At 42.3% G+C, this 20,807-nt stretch overlaps 1 protein-coding gene across 1 annotated transcript in view; it reads left to right on the plus strand.

The window, feature by feature from the left end:
* The first annotated feature begins 849 nt into the window (after positions 1-849).
* cspg4 (chondroitin sulfate proteoglycan 4) overlaps positions 850-20,807 on the plus strand; it is a 124,975-nt gene continuing 105,017 nt past the window's right edge. The window contains exon 1 of the mRNA XM_014124061.3: positions 850-1,002. Within this exon, the coding sequence (XP_013979536.1) occupies positions 930-1,002 (73 nt within the window). The 5' untranslated portion in view covers positions 850-929. The remainder of the gene's footprint in view (positions 1,003-20,807) is intronic.

Genomic DNA, 20,807 nt, shown 5'->3' on the forward strand with positions numbered 1-20,807 from the left:
TATCTCAGTAATGAATGCAATAAATCCAACCACTGACAGATTGGATTCGTTTTAAAAATGTTTTACTTATATTTGTGAAGCATAAGATAAAAACAATCAATGCGAAATCATAGATATTGAAACAAACTCTTTAAGAAATCTACCTACAACAGAGCATGCTGGGAAATAGGACAATGAGGCCCCTCCCAAATATGTAGATATTCCATAGATTTAACTCCATGTCTCTGGTGGAGTTAAAAGTACTCATTTATCAGCACCAAATCCAGAGAGTGTATCACTCTGTTAAGATAACTCCAGTAGAGTTAAGATAACGCCAGTAAAGTCAATTTAAACCTAAAGTGTTAACACTGATTTTAACTCTCCTTGATTTACTGTGTACTCTTTTCAGAAGTTATTCCATTGAATTCAAGTGTAGGATTTGTATGTGAATACCATTATTACTACCAAGTAGTAACAGAGACACTACCTCCAGACTTAAGAGACAAAAGCAACAGAGAGTGAAACAACCTTGATTTTCATCTTTAATTAAAAGCAAAAGGTTTATCCCTGCAGCACCAGCCTGCAGTCTCTGAAGGCCATTCCAATTACTGGCAGAAGACATAAGGAGCCCTTCAACTTTGAGTGGCCAGCCTCAGTAATTTGAGAGAGAGGGAGGGAGAGAAGGGAGAGAAAGGGGCGAGGGAGAGTTGTGTACTTTTTTCCACCAGGGGCGGCGTGGCTCTCTCTGGGAGTGTGCTAGGCAAAGGGCTGAAGGGAGGCGTAGGCAGGGCTCTTGTGGCTTTTGGGGGGATGCAGGAAGGAGGGCGTTTACTTCGGGGGCCCAACCCCTTCCATAGAGTAGAGATGCAGAAGCAACTCGACTCCCAAAATTAACTGGAAGACCGTTCCCTTTGAATGGAGAGTGAGTTGCAGAGGACTACACCGGCAATATGAGAGCCCTACGTTTGGTCCTGCTGAGTGCCTTCTTGCCCCTGCTCTGTCTGCCCAGCCCCAGCCATGGAGGTAAGTGCAACAAGCCAAATTAGTTTGTCAAGCTATTAGACGCCCAGCTGACCGACCCCCTGTTATGTCAGAAAGTCACAGCTGTAGCTATGGGAGTCATTCAAGTCAACTCTCACTTTCAAGCGCTTCCCTCCTATACATACCAATCATAATTACTTGTGTTTCCGGGTTGAAGTTGCCTCTAATCACTGATTTAGGTTCAGCTAATTGATCCTTCACCCTCCTCACTTTTGGGAGGTAAAAAAGAAAAACTGACATCGGACCCGGGCATAGGGGTAACTTCATCCCACACCATTAGGTATCGATCAGTCAGGTTTCTTTCAAACACATTTTACTGCTGTTTTACATGAAATTACATACACCTGGAGAGATCTGCTGTAGGTGTTGTGCAGTGCTATAGGTCTCAGACAGCAGATGTTGAAGTTTATGTGTAATGTTTGCTCAGGAACAGTTTTGTGGGAGCAGTGTGTTGGTAGAGGGTACAGTCAGTGGTTAGATAGCTGACTTTAAAGGGAGGTGAGTTTGAGGTCCCCTTCTCGAGCTCTGAAAAGCTCTTTCAGAAGCAGCCCAGGGCCAGGGTAGGCGAGGTTTAATTACACCCATCCAGAGAAGTGAGCTTTAGGGGGTGGAGGGTCAAGAAAGAGCTGGCTTCCTCTCTCCCTCCCTTCTCCTCTCTCTCTCCCTTCTCCTCCCTTGGCCACACAGTTCTGAGTTTGATTGAATCAGGAGCAGCAGCACCTCAGCTGTAACAATGCAGTTCCCGGCCACGAGGAGTTTCAGAAGTGTATGTTTGTGCGATCTCGTCCGTGCATGCGTGTGCATGTGTGCACAAGTTGGGGGAAGGCAAATCTGGTGTTCGCCCTGAATCCGGTGAGGGAATGAAACGATGCCTTTCAAAAGCTCACTGGATCCTACAGAAATCTGTACACATGGCAATTTGGCAGGAGTAGCCCCGGCCCCATTGCCCAGATGTTTAGTTTATTGTTTGTCCCAGGCTCTTAGATCTTTCAAATCACATTGGAAATTTTACTCCAATTAAACTCCAATGGGCAAACAGTGATGAGCCCCAGTCTGGGGTTGGGAATGCCACTTGGTCTAGGTGGAAAACTGCTTGTTAAGTCTAGTTTAGGGAATCATTTCAACCTTCAAAGCCTGTGTAGTGAATGTCATCTGTAGCACTGTAATGCGATCTTATCACGTGATAGCATTGATATCAATTGGCACCACAGTCTGTAGTGTTAAACTGCGGACCCGATAGCGCTAATGCTTAACAGATGTTCCAGAGTCTGCGCCTTTCTCTCCCACACACACACACACACACACACACACACACACACACACACACACACCCCTCCCTGTCACCCTCACCCTTCCAACCACAAGCTGTCAGGAACACCTCACAAACTACCTGGAATGTGCATCTCTGACCTCACCTCCTCTGTGTTTGCGTCTTGTTCCTGTGTCACGGGGGTGCCACATTGCTCCCAGCTGGAACTGGACGAAGTTGTACGTCATTGTACGACAGCAGAATGCTATGGAAAAGTCACTCTAATGATTGCTCTGGTCTGTGGAGGTGTTACTAAATGACTCGGGTTCATAAACCTAATTCTCCTTAACTGCTACATTAATTATCCTAACCTGCTACAAAAAGTCTAATCTGACAAAAGCTCTATCCTTTCTAGTCAAAACTACTACATCTCATTCTCTACCTCTGTGTATTATGTGGCTATGGTAACAGAGCTAAACAAATATGGATTTTGATGCTGGGCTTCTTGGAGCTTCTATACAAGGAACCCATGTGTTCTGTGTGAGTTGCCAGAAGGGTAAACTGCACTGACTGCAAGTGTCTGCACATTACATTAATGAATCCAATACTTGTTTTAGGGAATTGACGAGATGAGTCCGTTGGTGGCTGGAGCTCTCTGACTAATGCAGCCAGCGACCCTGAATTCAGTGGTGCATGCATATGTATTCAGCCCCTTTGCTATGAAGCCCCTAAATAAGATCTGGTGCAACCAATTACCTTCAGAAGTCACATAATTAGTTAAATGAAGTCCTCCTGTGTGCAATCTAAGTGTCACATGATCTGTCACATGATCTCAGTATATATACACCTGTTCTGAAAGGCACCAGTGTCACGATCGTCGAAATGAGCGGACAAAGGCGCAGCGTGAGTTTGGTTCCACATATTTATTTCCAGTGAAACTTAAACAAAAAACAATAAACATACAACGAACGTGAACTACGTGGTGCTGAATGCACTCACAAAATATCCCACAAAACAGGTGGGAACAAAGGACAACTTAAATATGTTCCCCAATTAGAGACAACGATAATCAGCTGCCTCTAATTGGGAACCATACACAAAAACAAACATAGAAATACAAATACTAGAAGAAAAAAACCTAGTCACACCCTGACCTAAAACACCATAGAGAACCCCGAGGGCTCTCTATGGTCAGGGTGTGAAAACCAGAGTCTGCAACACCACTAGCAAGGGGAACCACCAAGCAAGCAGCACCATGAAGACCAAGAAGCTCTCCAAACAAGTCAGGGACAAAGTTGTGGAGAAGTACAGATCAGGGTTGGGTTATAAAAAAATATCTGAAACTTTGAAAATCCGACTTAGCACCATTAAATCCATTATTAAAAAAATGTAAAGAATTTGGCACCGCAACAAACCTGCCAAGAGAGGGCCGCCCACCAAAACTCACGGACTAGGCAAGGAGGGCATTAATCAGAGAGGCAACAAAGAATCCAAAGATAACCCTGAAGGAGCTGCAAAGCTCCACGGCAGAGAATGGAGTATCTGTCCATAGGACCACTTTAAGCCATACACTCCACAGAGCTGGGCTTTACGGAAGAGTGGCCAGAAAAAAGCCATTGCTTAAAGAAAAAAATAAGCAAACATGTTTGGTGTTTGCCAAAATGCATGTGGGAGACTCCCCAAACATATAGAAGGAGGTACTAGGGTCAGATGAGACTGAAATGTAGCTTTTTTGGCCATCAAGGAAAACACTATGTCTGGTGCAAACCCAACACCTCTCATCACCCCGAGAACACCCCGAGATGTTTTCCATTGGTAGGGACTGGGAAACTGGTCAGAATTGAAGGAATGATGGATGGCGCTAAATACAGGGAAATTCTTGATTGAAACCTGTTTCAGTCTTCCAGAGATTTGAGACTGGGATGGTTTACCTTCCAACAGGACAATGACCCTAAGCATACTGCTAAAGCAACACTCGAGTGGTTTAAGGGGAAACATTTAAATGTCTTGGAATGGCCTAGTCAAAGCCCAGACCTCAATCTAATTGAGAATCTGTGGTATGACTTAAAGATTGCTGTACACCAGCAGAATCCATCCAACTTGAAGGAGCTGGAGCAGTTTTGCCTTGAAGAAGGGGCAAAAATCCCAGTGGCTAGATGTTCCAAGCTTTAGAGACATACCTCAAGAGACTTGCAGCTGTAATTCCTGCAAAAGGTGGCTTTAACAAAGTATTGACTTTGTGGGGAGAATTGTTATGCACGCTCAAGTTTTCCGTTTTTTTGTGTCTTATTTTGCATCTTCAAGGTGGTAGGCATGTTGTGTAAATCAAATGATACAAACCTCCAACAAATCCATTTTAATTCCAGGTTGTATATATCAACAAAATATGAAAAATTCCGAGGGGGGTGAATATTTTCGCAAGCCACTGTACATGTAATTATGTAGTACAGACATCTATGTACAGACATCGATGTTAGAGACGTGGTTTTGCATTCCACTTAATCACAAAGGTTGCAACCCAAATGGCAACCTATTCCCTATGAACAAAAGTATAGATGCATCATACAACAATTTAAAATATTTTACTGAGTTACAGTTCACATAAGGAAATCAGCCAATTGAAATAAATGAATTAGGCCCTACTCTATGGATTTCACATGACTGGGAGTACAGATATGCATCTGTTGGCGACAGATACCTTTAAAAAAATGTAGGGCCGTGGATCAGAAAACCGGTCAGTATCTGATGTGACCACCACTTGCCTCATGCAGCGCGACACATCTCCTTCGCATAGAGTTTATCAGGCTATAGGTTGTGGCCCAAGGAATGTTGTCCCACTCCTCTTAAATGGCTGTGCGAATTTTCTGGATATTGGCGGGAACAGAAACATGCTGTCGTTCACAGCAACCCAAACGTGCTCAATGGGTGACGTGTCTGGTGAGTATGCAGGCCATGGATGAACTGGGACATTTTCAGCTTCCAGGAATTGTGTACAGATCCTTGCGACATTGGATATTCAGCATTATTATGCTGAAACATGAGGTGATGGCAGCAGGGGAATGGCACGAACAATGGGCCTCAGGATCTCGTCACGGTATCTCTGTGCATTCAAATTGCCATAGATCAAATGCAATTGTGTATGTTATCCATAGCTTATGCCTGAGCATATCATAACCCCACCGCCACCACGAGGCACTCTGTTCACAACGTTGACATCAGCATACCGCTCACCCACACAACGCCATACATGCCGTCTGCCATCTGCCCGGTACAGTTGAAACCAGGATTCATCTGTGAAGAGCACACTTTTCCAGCGTGCCAGTGACCATCGAAGGTAAGCAGTTTCCCACTGAAGTCAGTTACAACGCTAAACTGCAGTCAGGTCAAGACCCTGGTTAAGACGACGAGCACACAGATGAGCTTCCCTGAGATGGTTTCTGACAGTTTGTGCAGATATTCTTCGGTTGTGCAAACCCACAGTTTCATCAGCTGTCCTGGTGGCTGGTCTCCGACAATCCCGAAGGTGAAGAAGTCGGATGTGGAGGTCCTGGGCTGGAGTGGTTACACGTGGTCTGCAGTTGTGGGGCCGGATGAACGTGCTGCCAAGTTTTCTAAAACGGCATTGGAGGTGACTTATGTTAGAGCAATTAACATAACATTTTCTGGCAACAGCTCTGGTGGGCATTCCTGCACTCATCATGCCAATTGCACGCTTCCTCAAAACTTCAGACATCTGTGGCATTGTGTCATGTGAAAAACTGCACATTTTAGAGTGGCCATTTATTGTCCCCAGCACAAGGTGCACCTGTGTATTGATCATACTGTTTAGTCAGCTTCTTGATATGCCACCTGTCAGGTGGATGGAAACATGGGGCCAACACTTTACATGTTGCGTTTATCATTTTGTTCAGTGTAATTCATTTGTTTTGACAAGGGCCATGGGGTGACAGTCGTGATAGGATCAACCTCTTACATTAGTTCTTGATCTTCGCTATATCTGCTGTAGGCTGTATACCCAAACTTCCTGATATTTTATATCTGCTGTAGGCGCTATACCCAAACGTCCTGACATTGTTTATGAATGGTATGTGCACTGAGCATTGTTATTTGCATTGGATAAGTGCCCTCCTCTGGCTAAGACTAGTACTGCTATTACTACAATCAGAATCAGCCCCAAAAGACACATCATTTTATTACAACCTTTTGCTTGAAACCAGGGGCATAGGCACGGCTGGGTCTGGGTGGGCGCAGGCACAGGCACAGGCATAGGGGATCCAGGCCCACCAAATAGGTTTGAGCAAAAAAAATGCTTTACTCGTCAGTGTTCCAAACGGGACGTTATTTGTCTTTACTTGACTTGCACAGTACTTGACTTGGGCAGGATCTAAACGGAACTGAGTACCGGCACCTTTTCTTCTGCTTGAGTTCCTGCACCTCCTATAGAATACTAGTTCAAAACTATTGAGGAGTTCCTGCAACTAAATATAAACGGTACCGGCACTCGAAATGAGTACTGGCACCTATTTCCGTCCAAGTCAAGCACTGGTCTAAACATGCATACACCATCAGATAGAATTCCTAGCAAGCAGTAGGGAGGGGGTGGGAAAATGAAAGGGATATACGAAAGGGATATTGACAATAACAATAATAATAATAATACAATAATAATACATGGTATTTGGCAGATGCCTTTCAGGACACTAAAGGCATTCTTACATAAAATCTGGTGCTTTACATTAAATCAATTTCAGTTAGGCCTATGTAGTGAATATGAATTATTCTTTATTTACCAGGGGGGAAAAAAACAAATTGTAAAAAAAATGAAGAAATCAGTTCCTGAGTGGCACAGCGGTCTAAGGCACTGCATATCAGTGCAAGAGGTGTCACTATAGTCCCTGGTTTGAATCTAGGCTGTATCACATCCGGACATGATTGGGAGTCCCATAGGGCGGCACACAATTGGCCCAGCGTCGTCCCGGTTTGGCCGGGATAGGCCGTCATTGTAAATAAGAATTTGTTTTTAACTGACTTGCCTAGTTAAATACAGGTTAAATTGATTCATTTCCAAATAATGTGTGGGCTCTGGCACGTGTCACTTTGCGCTGATACCATGTGCAGTAAACAGCAGCTATCACTGTGTTGGCTAGCTAAGACTCTCTAGCCAACTTGGCTAGCAAAAACAAGTACATGTGATGTTGGAGCATTTGCCAAGTTACTTGATATCAGTGATTTTGCCCTGAAGGACTTCCAGTACATTCAGAGACAATGATCAGCACTACAAACACTTTTTATTAAACATTCTTAGAAATCATGAAACACGCTTCTCCACTTCGACACACGCTCGATCCCTCCCTCCGCTGAGACATGACATGAAATAAAAAATCTAGTTATTGAAATGTATGCTCTGTTGTGCCTTGCAAGAAATAGGATACAACAACTGACACTTTACCAGTGTTATCATATAGCCTAGCTTGAGACTCGAGTTTTGAAATATAAGGGACTCTACGTTATTCTGAAAGTAGGCAAACGCATGGGGAATTTAATTGAATTGGAAATAGAACTTTGTCCTGTGCTTCTCCGCCCATGCACTTTAGTTAGGCCCTATAGGCTATTGATAATTTAACTGATATCACACAATGCATTGTAGGCACACTTGATCTCCCGCACCCACAGAGAATAGCATTCTACTTGCATTATGACTCATAAAGCGATCTTGACTAAGAAAAGGTTGTGGACCATGTTCTGATATATAGGCTACGGCCTATTATGAGGTGCATTAGCATACTGTTTGGCAAAAATGTTTGCTGTGATTGTGTCTCACGCAAACCTGATCCAATTAGATTGGCCGACATGCTAGTGATTAACACTAGAAAAGCCTGGCCTTGTTGGATCCCTTCGGGCCAATGACTTGTCTTTCGAAAGTCAACAGTCTAATAAATACATGTCATATATGCTATCGGAAGAATAATCATTTGGTTGTGTTTATGAGGGTCTTAGGTAACACTATACAAAATATAATGTATTTCAAAGAACACAATAGCATTTTCATTCATTTATGTAACTGTAGGCTATATGTACAAAATAAAAAACACAAAAAAACACAATTCAAGTGTTAAAATCCATTAAATAAACACCATCACAAAGATCAGAAATTATTCATTAGTTAAGTGCAGTTCTTAAGGAATGAATTAATGAAAAAAAATGTATTTCAAAAGAACAGAATGGCATATCTGTTTAAATATATTACTGTGCTTTGAGTGTTGCAAGTGCATACTTGAATACTGAATACTTTCCGAATGAGTTCTGTGTTATTAATGATCTTTCTGCCTGTGGCTGGGGGAAAAATCCATTGTGAGAATCCACATTTCTTAATTTGGATATTCTCTATGCCTTCTCCCGCTCTTCCCCCACCAGGCGGAATAAGTGTAACTTTATAACCCTAGTAAAACTTGCCATATGATAGGGCTTGCCATATGATAGGGCTTGCCATCTCTGCTTGTACTTATTCCCGCCCGGTGGGGGAAGAGCGGGAAAAGGCATAGGGAATGTCCAAATTAAAAAATGTGGATTCACACATCGGATTTTGCCACTGACCACAGTCAGAAAGATCATTAATAATAACAAAGAACTTATTCGGAAAGTATTCAGACCCCTTGACTTCTTACAGCCTTATTCTTAAATGGATTAAATAAAAACAATGTGCGCTGAGAGACTCTTCCTAGAGCTGGGCGCCCCACCAAACTGAGCAATTGGGGGAGAAGGGCCTTTATGGTAGAGTGGCCAGATGGAAGCCACTCCTCAGTAAAAGGCACATCACAGCCCACTTGGAGTTTACCAAAAGGCACCTAAAATACTCAGACCATGAGAAACAATATTCTCTGGTCTGATGAAACCAAGATTGAACTCTTTGGCTTGAATGCCAAGCATCACGTCTGGAGGAAACCTAGCACCATCCCTACGGTGAAGCATGGTCCATGGCAGCATCATGCTGTGGGTATGTTTTTCATTGGCAGGGACTAGAAAACTAGTCAGGATCGAGGAAAGATGAATGGAGCAAAGTACAGAGAGATCCTTGATGAAAACCTGCTCCAGAGCACTCAGGACCACAGACTGGGGTGAAGGTTCCCCTTCTAACTGGACAATGGCCCTAAGCACACAGCCAAGGCAATTCAGGAGTGGCTTCGGGACAAGTATCTGAATGCCCTTGCCTGACCCAGCCAGAACCCAGACTTGAACCCGATCAAACATCTCTGGAGAAACCTGAAAATAGCTGTGCAGCGACACGCCCCATTCAACCTGACAGAGCTTAAGAGGATCTGCAGTGAAGAATGGGATAAACTCCCCAAATACAGGTGTGCCAAGCTTGTAGCGTCACACTCAAGAAGACTCGAGGCTGTAATCGCTGCCAAAGGTGCTTCAACAAAGTACTGAGGAAAGGGTCTGAATTCTTACTGTACGTAAATGTGATATATATACACTACCGTTCACAAGGTTGGGGTCCCTTAGAAATGTCCTTGTTTTTGAAAGAAAAGCAATTTTTTGTCCATTTAAAATAACATCAAATTGATCAGAAATACAGTGAAGACATTGTTAATGTTGTAAATGACTACCGTAGCTGGAAACGGCAGATTATTAATGGAATATCTACATAGGCGTACCGAGGCCCATTATCAGCAACCATTACTCCTGTCTTCCAATGGCACGTTGTGTTAGCTAATCCAAGTTTATCATTTTAAAAGGCTAATTGATCATTAGAAAACCCTTTTGCAATTATGTTAGCACAGCTGAAAACTGTGTCCTGATTAAAGAAGCAATAAAACTGGCCTTCTTTAGATTAGTTGAGTATCTGGAGCGTCAGCACTTGTGGGTTCGATTACAGGCTCAAAATAGCCAGAAACAAATACCTTTCTTCTGAAACGCGTCAGTCTATTCTTGTTCTGAGAAATGAAAGCTATTCCATGCGAGAAATTGCCAAGAAACTGAAAATCTCGCACAATGCCGTGTACTACTCCCTTCACAGAACAGCACAAACTGGCTCTAACCAGAATAGAAAGAGGAGTGGGAGACCCCAGTGCGCAACTGAGCAAGAGGACAAGTACATTAGAGTGTCTAGTTTGAGAAACAGACGCCTCACAAGTCCTCAACTGTCAGCTTCATTAATAGTACCTACAAAACACCAGTATCAACATCAACAGTAAAGAGGCGACTCCGGGATGCTGGCCTTCTAGGCAGAGTTCCTCTGTCCAGTGTCTGTGTTCTTTTGCCCATCGTAATATTTTCTTTTTTTTGGCCAGTCTGAGATATGGCTTTTCCTTTGCAACTCTGCCTAGAAGGCCAGCATCCCGGAGTCGCCTCTTTACTGTTGATGTTGAGACTGGTGTTTTGCAGGAACTATTTAATGAAGCTGCCAGTTGAGGACTTGTGAGGCGTTTGTTTCTCAAACTAGAAAGTGCATTTGTGAAGATACCAAGTCAAAGCCTGTGTTTCTATCCCCGAAAGTGCAACCGTTACATTTTCTCCCTCAGGGTTGTAGGAAAAACAAGTGTAACACAAAGTGAAACAGCACCACCAAGCATATATTTATTGTTGATAAGAACTGTTCAGGAATTTAATGGCGTGGATTTCATGATCAGGCCAGCGTGACCAACTGGGTTTGAATAGACTGTGTTAGCCCGATCAGCTAAGGTCAAGGCATTACATTTCCCCTTTGGAGACCAATGATGTACTGGAAAAGATCTTATCATATCTGGTTTTGAAGAAGTCTGTGTTAGCCCATCGAGCTGAAGATTAGGCATGAGATCAGGGAGCTAACCAATGTCTTCATTTGTCAGGCGAAGTTAGCATTTTAAAACATTCATTTTTTTATAAAAACAGTATCTGATTTGACCAATAGGCAGCACAAATCTGCTTCTCTAAGCTAATGTAACAGTGTAAATAAGTTGTTCAATTCCTGCATAAATGGGTAATACACCACCTCCTGGCAGATGAGTGTTCTTACATTGTCTAATGCACTCAGTGGTAATGGTATGGAATTCTGGGTAATCCACAGCAGATCTATGGAGAATAGCAGATGTGGATAAATATGGCACCCCCATGCACTTACCACAAATGACTTGTTTGCCGTATTGTACTTTCCTCTCCGGTACTTTTTTGTTGTATCGTCAATAACACATTATCTACAAGACGCCGGCAATTTGAAAAACTGAAAAATTGGATTCTGCATTGAACCATGATGTATGCTGTAGTTTCAAAACTCTGTGGATAGGGCTAAAACAATGATGCAATATCTGAATTCCGACATCTTTATGCACCTTCGCCATTGTTGTAGTTGAGTTGGGTGTCCTGGGATAAAAACTGTCATTAAGTTGTCATAAAATGTATGTTTTGTATCATGCATTAGCAATTTATGTTATCAGCAACTACCATTGTTTATTTGGCTTCAAATAAGCCACTCTTTACATGTCTATTTCTGAATCTAAGAATATCGTTTCCTTGTGGGTTTTATGCTAGCTAAGGTTGCCCTTTTTTAGGAGTGCTGATAATATCTATTTTATAACTGAACATTCATCTATACCGTGTCCCATCATTGCAGATAATTTATTGTTGACGATTGTACAAAGTATAAATGTTTTATAAGCTCATGAGCAGCAGCTAGCTTGTTAGCGTGGTTGTTAGCTCAGAAATATGTGGTGCATTCTATTTCTTCGCCACTAATGTGACATCGAGTCACTTTTCAGGTACATTTGACATATTTTGATGATAGTAGTTTATTGTAATGTTGTAGACATGAGATTATGTTTGAAAACGATTTATTTATTTGTATTATTATTTTTTTTTAAAGTATCTACTATACGATCACCAGGACCTTTATAGACATTCAAATTGTCTTTTTGTTAGTGTATTATACAGCAGATCTATGGAGAAGTGTTGTTGGAGTGCTGTTAATATGCCTTTGATGACTAAACATTCATCTATACTGTGTCCCATCAGCTTGGTAATAAATAAACTATCCATCCACTACTCCATCGTGTGCTGACTCACTGACGAGGGATGGGACCGAGAGTTCACACTGAGAAAATACAATTTTCATATAAATAAATCAAATCAAATTGTATTTGTCACACAATACAACCTTACAGGGATATCCTTACTTACAAGCCCTTAACCAACAATGCAGTTTTAAGAAGAAAAAACGTGTTAAGAAAGTATTTACTCAAATTAACTGAAGTAAAAAAAGTTTTTATTTAATTTAATTTAAATAAAATAAGAAAAATTGAAAAATAACAAATATTTAAGGAGCAACAATAAAATAACAGTAGCGAGGCTATTTACAGGGGGTTCCGGTACAGAATCAATGTGCGTGGGCACCGGTTACTCAAGGTAATTTAGGTAATACGTACATGTAGGTAGAGGTAAATTGACTATGCATGGATAAAAATTGTCTCCAGTGTTGGGATGATTCAATGGGGGAAGTGTGATAAAAGAGCCTGGTCTGATGGTTAGCAACATGGCAATACCTTGATCAAAATATCCCTGTTTATTCCCCATTGTCAGTAGTTGCTAGGAGTGGTGGTAGGAGTCAGGCGCAGAGAGCAGAGGTAAGGAACTTTGTGTTTATTTAAATAAAACACAACACGATCGACGCCAACAACCGGCGTGGAAAAAATGCAAAGTGCCCAGAACAGGTGCACAGCATGCATACAATATAACAGCAGTAAATCGCCAGCACATCCGAATACAAAAACACAACCTGACGCGAAATAATCCCGCACAAACCTGGGCGGGCTAACCAGGCTTAAATAACCAAAATCAAAAGACCCAAATGAGGAACAGGTGCAAACAATAAGACATACCAAATGAAAAAGGAAAAAGGGATCAGCGGCGGCTAGTAGGTCGGTGACGACGACCGCCGAGCGCCGCCCGAGCAGGCAGGGGAGCCACCTTCGGTGGGATTCGTGACACCCATCCTTATATAGACAAAACTGCTTCTGTAAGAGGCTTAGAAAATGTTCCGATTGCCATCTCAATAGTTCCTGATTTCAAGTATGCCTACTATTTGACTGTATGTTTTTGTTCTTTCGATTAGGTTGAGATAGTAATAGAGATTAAAAAAAAAGTACTTGTAAGAGAGCAATTAATTGTTATACCAAGAAAACGTTTTCATTATTTTATTTCAGAACCCATGAGAACCTTTGTAACAATATACCGGCTTGGAGCCAAGCTTTACATCAGCTATGGCCAAATCTACATTAGTGATCATACAAGGGAAAATACATTCCTTAAAATGACTGAATATCTGTTATGAAAATATGTCAACATACATATCTTTGCAGACATACTTGTGAGGCTTTGTAATTTAAACCCTCCATGAAACTTTCCTTCTGTTAATAATATAAACATAGACAGCCTTGGTGGTCGCTCACATGTTTTAGTGAGTCATCGGCTACTTCCAAAATGGCACACTTGAGTCGAATGTAGGAGACACCAGTCTAGTGCTGCTGGTCTTTGTGAGTTCTCTCAGGTCCACAGAGTGTCTGAGTCATACACTCATGAGGCCACTGTGGTTAAATCATGGGATACTGTATCTTACATTAACACAACCAACACATTTTGAGTCCTCTCAATGGTGCTTGTTAGAAATGTTGTGGTAGCGTTTTTGGGAAAACTCTCCCTTTTAACTATCTCAAAACCAATGGAAACCCGACATGAATTTCCCTCTAACATCCTTGTATGTTCTATCTAGAGAGAATTCCTTTTCAGCAACCTTACACAGAAAATATAACATGATTGTCTGTTGATGTATGAAATTACTCTGTCTTCAGTTGACCTGAATATGCAGTTTGAATATCTCCTGCCATTTGACTTTCGCAACATGGCAGGCAGACGGCAATATGCAAGGAGGGTGACACAGAGGCATATCAATGCCAACTTCTGTCCTGCTGAAATCTTCTTCAGGCCTGATAAAACCCTGAAGTGTTTCTGGGTAATTTGTGGCCTGCCTGTTCTCGTCAGAGGCTGGATCCTATGGGAGAAAATCAAGGGGCCTGCTGGGGTAGCTTGGTTCTGCTCTTGCAGCTGACAAGACGTGACTAAATTGCGCTGGATAAATATGGATAAGTGTAGCCCGACCCAGTAGCGTATTGCTTCACATGTTGCAGAAGAGGAGAGGGGGTGTGAGAGGGGCTGCTTGGAAGCTCTGGGGAGCGGAGAGGAGGAACGGGGTGCAGAGTGGTGGTTCACACAGATTCCAGTGTTCAGGGGCTAGAGCATGTCGTCATCTCCCAGTCACGGCAGATTGAAATAGACAGAGGAAATGGTTTGTTCCATGGAGCTGGGCCTGACTGACTGTAATGGCTTCTTCAGTAGCTGCCTCGGGTGCTGAGGGGACTTGCCAGGAGACCAAGCCCTTGTCTGAGCTGACATAATAGCCAAGGCTAATACAGTTAGGTCTTTATTGTGTGTTTATTTACAGCACTTGAGATCATTGCTGTTTAATGCACATTATAAAGCAAACAAATGGGCACTGTCTTACACAGCATTCTGAAGCTCTTGAATGTTTATTTGGTACATAGGGATACATACTGAATATAATAAGACAACAAGTCTCAATAAAATGTTATTGTATAACAAATTGTTGTCCTATGTTGCTCAATAACAATCAAATGGTGCTAGCTAGATTATCAGTTTTGGCAAAACAGTACAACTCGCAAAGTAGACAAATCATAGGCTAAATAGAAAAACACTATCAAATGGCAGCAGATTCAATGTATAATGACAAGAGCTACCCAGTATTTTGTGGTGAAAGTATTAGAATATGCTTCCACAGCCACATAACCAGTGCATCAGGTCACATACACTATATATACAAAAGTATGTGGAGTCCCCTTCAAATTAGTGCATTCGGCTATTTCAACCACATCCGTTGCTGACAGGTGTATAAAATCGAGCACACCGCTATGCAATCTCCATAGACAGAAATAGGCAGTAGAATGTTTTTACTTGAGAGCTCAGTGACTTTCAACGTGGCACTGTCATAGGACGCGTCTAGGAGCAACAACAGCTCAGACGAGAAGTGGTAGGACACACAAGCTCACGGAATGGGACTGTTGAGAGCTGAAGTGCAGAAAACTCATCTGCTCTCGATTGCACCACTCTGTATCGATTTCCAAACTGCCTCTGGAAGCAACGTCAGCACAGGATCTGTTCGTCTGGATCTTCATGAAGTGGGTTTCCATCAGTGGAGGCTCCTCAGATGAGTAACGGGAGGACCATCCTCCTCAGTGAACTTCATAAAAATAACAAAAATGTAAAAAAAAAAAAAAGTTATCCTTTTTAGATTAAACTATACTAAATATATTGACATTACGCCAAATAATTGATTGAAACACTGTTTTGCAATGAAGGTGTACAGTAGCCTCAACATCACTCTGTAGGGTAGTACCATGGTGTAGCCGGAGGACAGCTAGCTTTCGTCCTCCTCTTGGTACATTGAAATCAATACAAAACCCAGGAGGCTCTTGGTTCTCACCCCCTTCCATAGACTTACCCGGTAATTATGACAACTTTCGGAGGACGTCCCCCAACCTATCAGAGCTCTTGCAGCATGAACTGACATGTTGTCCACCCAATCAAAGGATCAGAGAATGAATCTAGTACTGAAAGCATAAGCTACAGCTAGCTAGCCCAGCAGTGGATAAAATGTGGTGAGTAATTGACTCAAAGAGAGAGAAAGACAATAGTTGAACAGTTTTTAACAAATTCATTTCTTTAAAAATGAAGGAGAAGCAGGAGAAAGAGAGATTTTGTCATTTTTTTCACTTTCAGTTTCACTTAGCTAGCCAATGCAGCTAGCTAGTTTAGCCTACTCAAGCACCCAGCTCAAACAGAGGGATGCTATGTTAGCTAGCTGGCTATGACTATCCAACGCAACACTGGAACATTTCCAAGTCAAGGTAAGCTTTTGGTTTTATTAATTTATTAGCACCGCGGCCCACCGGTGTAACTTCTTACTGACTAAACACTGTAACGTTACTGCATGATTGTAGCAGGTTAACCAACACATTTATAGTTAGCTAATGCACTTTTGTACATCGCGCTGTAATGTACAATTAACCTTATTGTAGCGCCCAAAAGTGTAGTATGAATACCATTGGAAAGCAACATTTCTCCCCGTTCCAGCAAAATCAATGATGAGACCTTCATGCTGCCTGATTGAAGAAGGCAGTGAGCTCCGTCAGGTCTTTTTAAAAATGGCGGGTTGGGAAGTGAAACCTACTGCGTGATAGGGAAATGGGGAGATAAGCTGTGTGGGCAAACTGCTTTTTACACCCGATCCGTCCAACTTATCACCTCTTAAATGTAAATAAAACACTATAAAGAGTTTATATAATGTGTCATTACATACCTATTTGAATCAGGCTTTTAGGGTGGCGCTAAAGTTATCTTCAGAAGTAAACAGTGGCTGTCGCGGCTTTTGAGAGTCATGATGGCTTGCAGTGATGACGCAAGAAATGAATGTATTCAATTGTACAATTGACTAGGTATCCCCCTTACCCTGTCCCTTTCTTGTTTTTAATCTGCCAGACAAGTGCAACACCTGGTTGAGAGAGGCAGTACAACCCAGAATGAGTTGCATTATGCGTGCTGTACGTTACATCATGACACGTCACAATTTAACATACAGTCTCAGAGGGGTCAGTTTATTCAACTTTTCAACTCCAATACTATCGGTCCATTACCATGTCAATCAACGCTTGAATAGAAACGTAGTTCACACCCCAGATTTTGATGCCAACACAGTCACTACAATCCCATAAGTTTTCATTGCAGCCTTGTTTGAATGCCGCGGTTGTGCAAATTTGTACGGATTGGGGTTAGTCAACAATAGCTTTATTAGCTATGTTGACTAGGACGTTACTTTAGCTAATATGGGGACAACGATGTAGGCTGTGTGTAGCGGTTATGACATGGTTTGGCTAGGAAAGTTTTTTTTTGCCTGGTCACATACAGCTGATATGTTGTGCATTGAAGTCCACAAAGGAAAGGAAACGGTGAGAGGAGGAGAGTGCATAGAGGAGAGAAGGAATACAACGTGGTGTTTACATGTGACCAGGGGTGTATTCATTCCGCCGATTCTGGTAAAAACATTTCTTAAACGGAATCAAACAAAACGGGGATAAAAAATACCTGAATTTGTCAAATAGAAACTCTCGTTTGCAACTGTTGGACTAATGATTACACTCTAGATAAGCTAGATGCTCTCGACTTGTATTCACCTATGTTGTAAACTTTCATTCACAGGCTAGGCTGCTGCTAGGCTATACCCTCATGATGGGTATAGGGAAAATTTGAGTATCATGTAGTAGCCTAAACCTATTGATGTCACATTGAACTGGGTGAATGGAATTTGAATGTCATCCAATATGCTGTAATATAAATAATGCCATGCTCATAAAAAAATTGTCCTCCCTCATCATTAACAGCACTGACCGTCACTGGTTTCCATGGCCGAGTAGCCACACACAAGCGTAAGACCACCATGCACAATGCCAAGCCTTGGCTGGAGTGGTGTAAAGCTTGCCAACATTGGACTCTGGAGCAGCGGAAACACGTTCTCTGGAGTGAAAAAAAACCGCTTCGTCATCTGGCAGTCCGACGGACAAATCTTGGTTCGGCAGATGCCAAGAAAACGGTACCTGCCCCAATGCATAGTGCCATTTGTAAAGTTTGGTGGAGGAGGAATAATGGTCTGGGGCTGTTTTTCATGGTTTGTGCTAGGCCCCTTAGTTCCAATGAAGGGAAATCTTAAATCTACAGCATACAATGACATTCTACAATGACGATTATGTGCTTCCAACTTTGTGGCAACAGTTTGTGGAAGGCCCTTTCCTGTTTCAGGATGACAATGCCACTGTGTACAAAGCGACGTACATACAGAAATGAACAGTACTTATTTTTACTGAAAGGAAACTAAATAAACTAAATTCTTGTAGGCCGATTATACAGCTGTCTTTTTCTCTTGAACATTTTATTGAAAAATTAGGATACGCTTTTCTTAAGCTATTGAAAATGCTTAGGCGTATTGAACAATTAAATTGCTCCTCCGCTCTCTCCACTGGCTTCCAGTTGAAGCTCGCATCCGCTATAAGACCATGGTGCTTGCCTACGGAGCTGTGAGGGGAACGGCACCTCCATACCTTCAGGCTCTGATCAGGCCCTACACCCAAACAAGGGCACTGCGTTCATCCACCTCTGGCCTGCTGGCCCCCCTACCTCTGAGGAAGCACAGTTCCCGCTCAGCCCAGTCAAAACTGTTCGCTGCTCTGGCACCCCAATGGTGGAACAAGCTCCCTCACGACGCCAGGACAGCGGAGTCAATCACCACCTTCCGGAGACACCTGAAACCCCACCTCTTTAAGGAATACCTGGGATAGGATAAAGTAATCCTTCTAACCCCCCCCTTAAAAGATTTAGATGCACTATTGTAAAGTGGTTGTTCCACTGGATATCATAAGGTGAATGCACCAATTTGTAAGTCGCTCTGGATAAGAGCGTCTGCTAAATGACTTAAATGTAATGTAAATGAACAGTAGCCTATAATTTTACTGAAACGAAACAAAATGTAAAACAATAAATGGACATCTTGTAGGCTGACTGCCTATGTGAGCTAATATCCTATACCGGTATATTAATAAAAAAATTCAATAAAAAAATAAAAAACAATTTCCCTTGGAAAATACCTAGGCTATAACACAACATAAATGGGTGGGTCTAATCCTGAATGCTGATTGGTTAAAACCACATTCCAGGGGCCTCCCGAGTGGCGCAGCGGTCAAAAGCACTGCATCGCAGAGCTTGAGGCATCACTATAGACCCGGGTTTGATCCATGGCTGTATCACAACCGGCCATGATCGGGAGTCCTATAGGGTGGCACATAATTGGCCCAGTATCGTCCGGGTTAGGGGAGGATTTGGCTGGGTGTGCTTTACTTGGCTCATTGTGCTCTAGCAACTCCTTGTGGCAGGCCGGGCACCTGCAGGCTGACCATGGTCATCAGGTGAACGGTGTTTCCTACGACACATTGGTGCAGCTGGCTTCCGGGTTAAGCGGGCAGGGGTTAAGAAGTGTGGTTTGGCAGGTTATGTTTTGAAGGACGCATGACTTGCCCTTCACCTCCCGAGCCTGTTGGGGAGTTGCAGCGATGAGACAAGATCGAAATTGGGGAGAAAAAGGCATTTTAAAAAGCATTCCAGCCTGTTTTTATTCCACAAGTTACCACATGCTAAGTATATGACTTTAAAATGCCTATTTACTCAGCTTCATCTGACTGCTCAATCCACTGTCTCATCAGCCCAGCCAGGCAATTTATAAACCTGATCTCCACTATGAAAAGCATCTAGACATTATCTCACATTTCTTTTAGACTAACATTTTTTCAACAGTGGAGATTTGTATAAACCTTGCTGTCTGTCTCTCCAACATTTGCAACATTGTTTCAATATTCAAATTCGATCTCCAGCTGTCCTATAGTGATGAATGTGTCAGGAGTCAGGATGAGACAGACAGACAGGCAGGCAGCTTTTCTCAGCCAGTCAAAATCATGAATTAGCATGATTTTTATGGATATATACAAAGAACTATCAATTGAAACAGGTCAAACTAACTGCAGCTAGTTTGCTGTCTTTATAGCTTCCATTTGAAGTGATTATGTTAGTTTTGTTGTTGGCTAGCTCCTCTGAACAACAGTGTCTTGACGAGAGAGCACATTTTCTATGCCAGGGGAAATCGTGCATCATTAGCTCATTGTTATGAATGCATCCAAATAAATTTCACTAGAAAACAGCTTAAATGCAAATGCAGCTACTTTGCTGTTATTCTGGCTGCAGAAAGTAAGTTAGCCGTAGTTGGCTAGCTAGCAGGCAAGGGATAAGCCAGTATGGCAATGGAACATTCAGAATGAATGACTGGGTCGCGTCCATAGACCCAGAACAAAAAGACTGAACGACTGGGTCGTGTCTCTTGTGTTGGGACTATGTCTTGTGGAAGGACGAACTAGTGTAAATAAATTAATCAAAATGACGTTTTTAATGAAAATATGTCAATCATTATTTGAATATGTTGGTAACCCATTGTATTAAAGTGATAATGTCCTTGAAGCCGGTGTTTGGAGGATATATTGGCACTGTTTGCCGACCCTCAACTCTCGGGCCTAACATCACCCATGCCAATATATCCTCCAAACACGGGCTTCTCGGGTATTATCGCATAAATAAATTAGTTGGCTATTAGGCCATGGGACTTGCTGACACCACTTACCAAATAATAGGCCTACGAATATCCTATACACTAGCGGACTTAAATCATCAAGGCCTCAAATCATCAGTAATTAAATACTAGTAATTATTTAAAAAATATATGTAAGTCCTCTGCTGGAGGACCCCCCATGCCTCACTTGTCCTTAGTCAACCACAGATTGGTTCATAATAATAGACTATTCCACCCTGACAGAGTTTCCCTGCTCTTTTCACAAGTGGCACA

This window comes from Salmo salar, chromosome 10 (assembly GCF_965601325.2).
Source record: "Salmo salar chromosome 10, fSalSal1, whole genome shotgun sequence".
Classification (NCBI taxonomy): domain Eukaryota; kingdom Metazoa; phylum Chordata; class Actinopteri; order Salmoniformes; family Salmonidae; genus Salmo; species Salmo salar.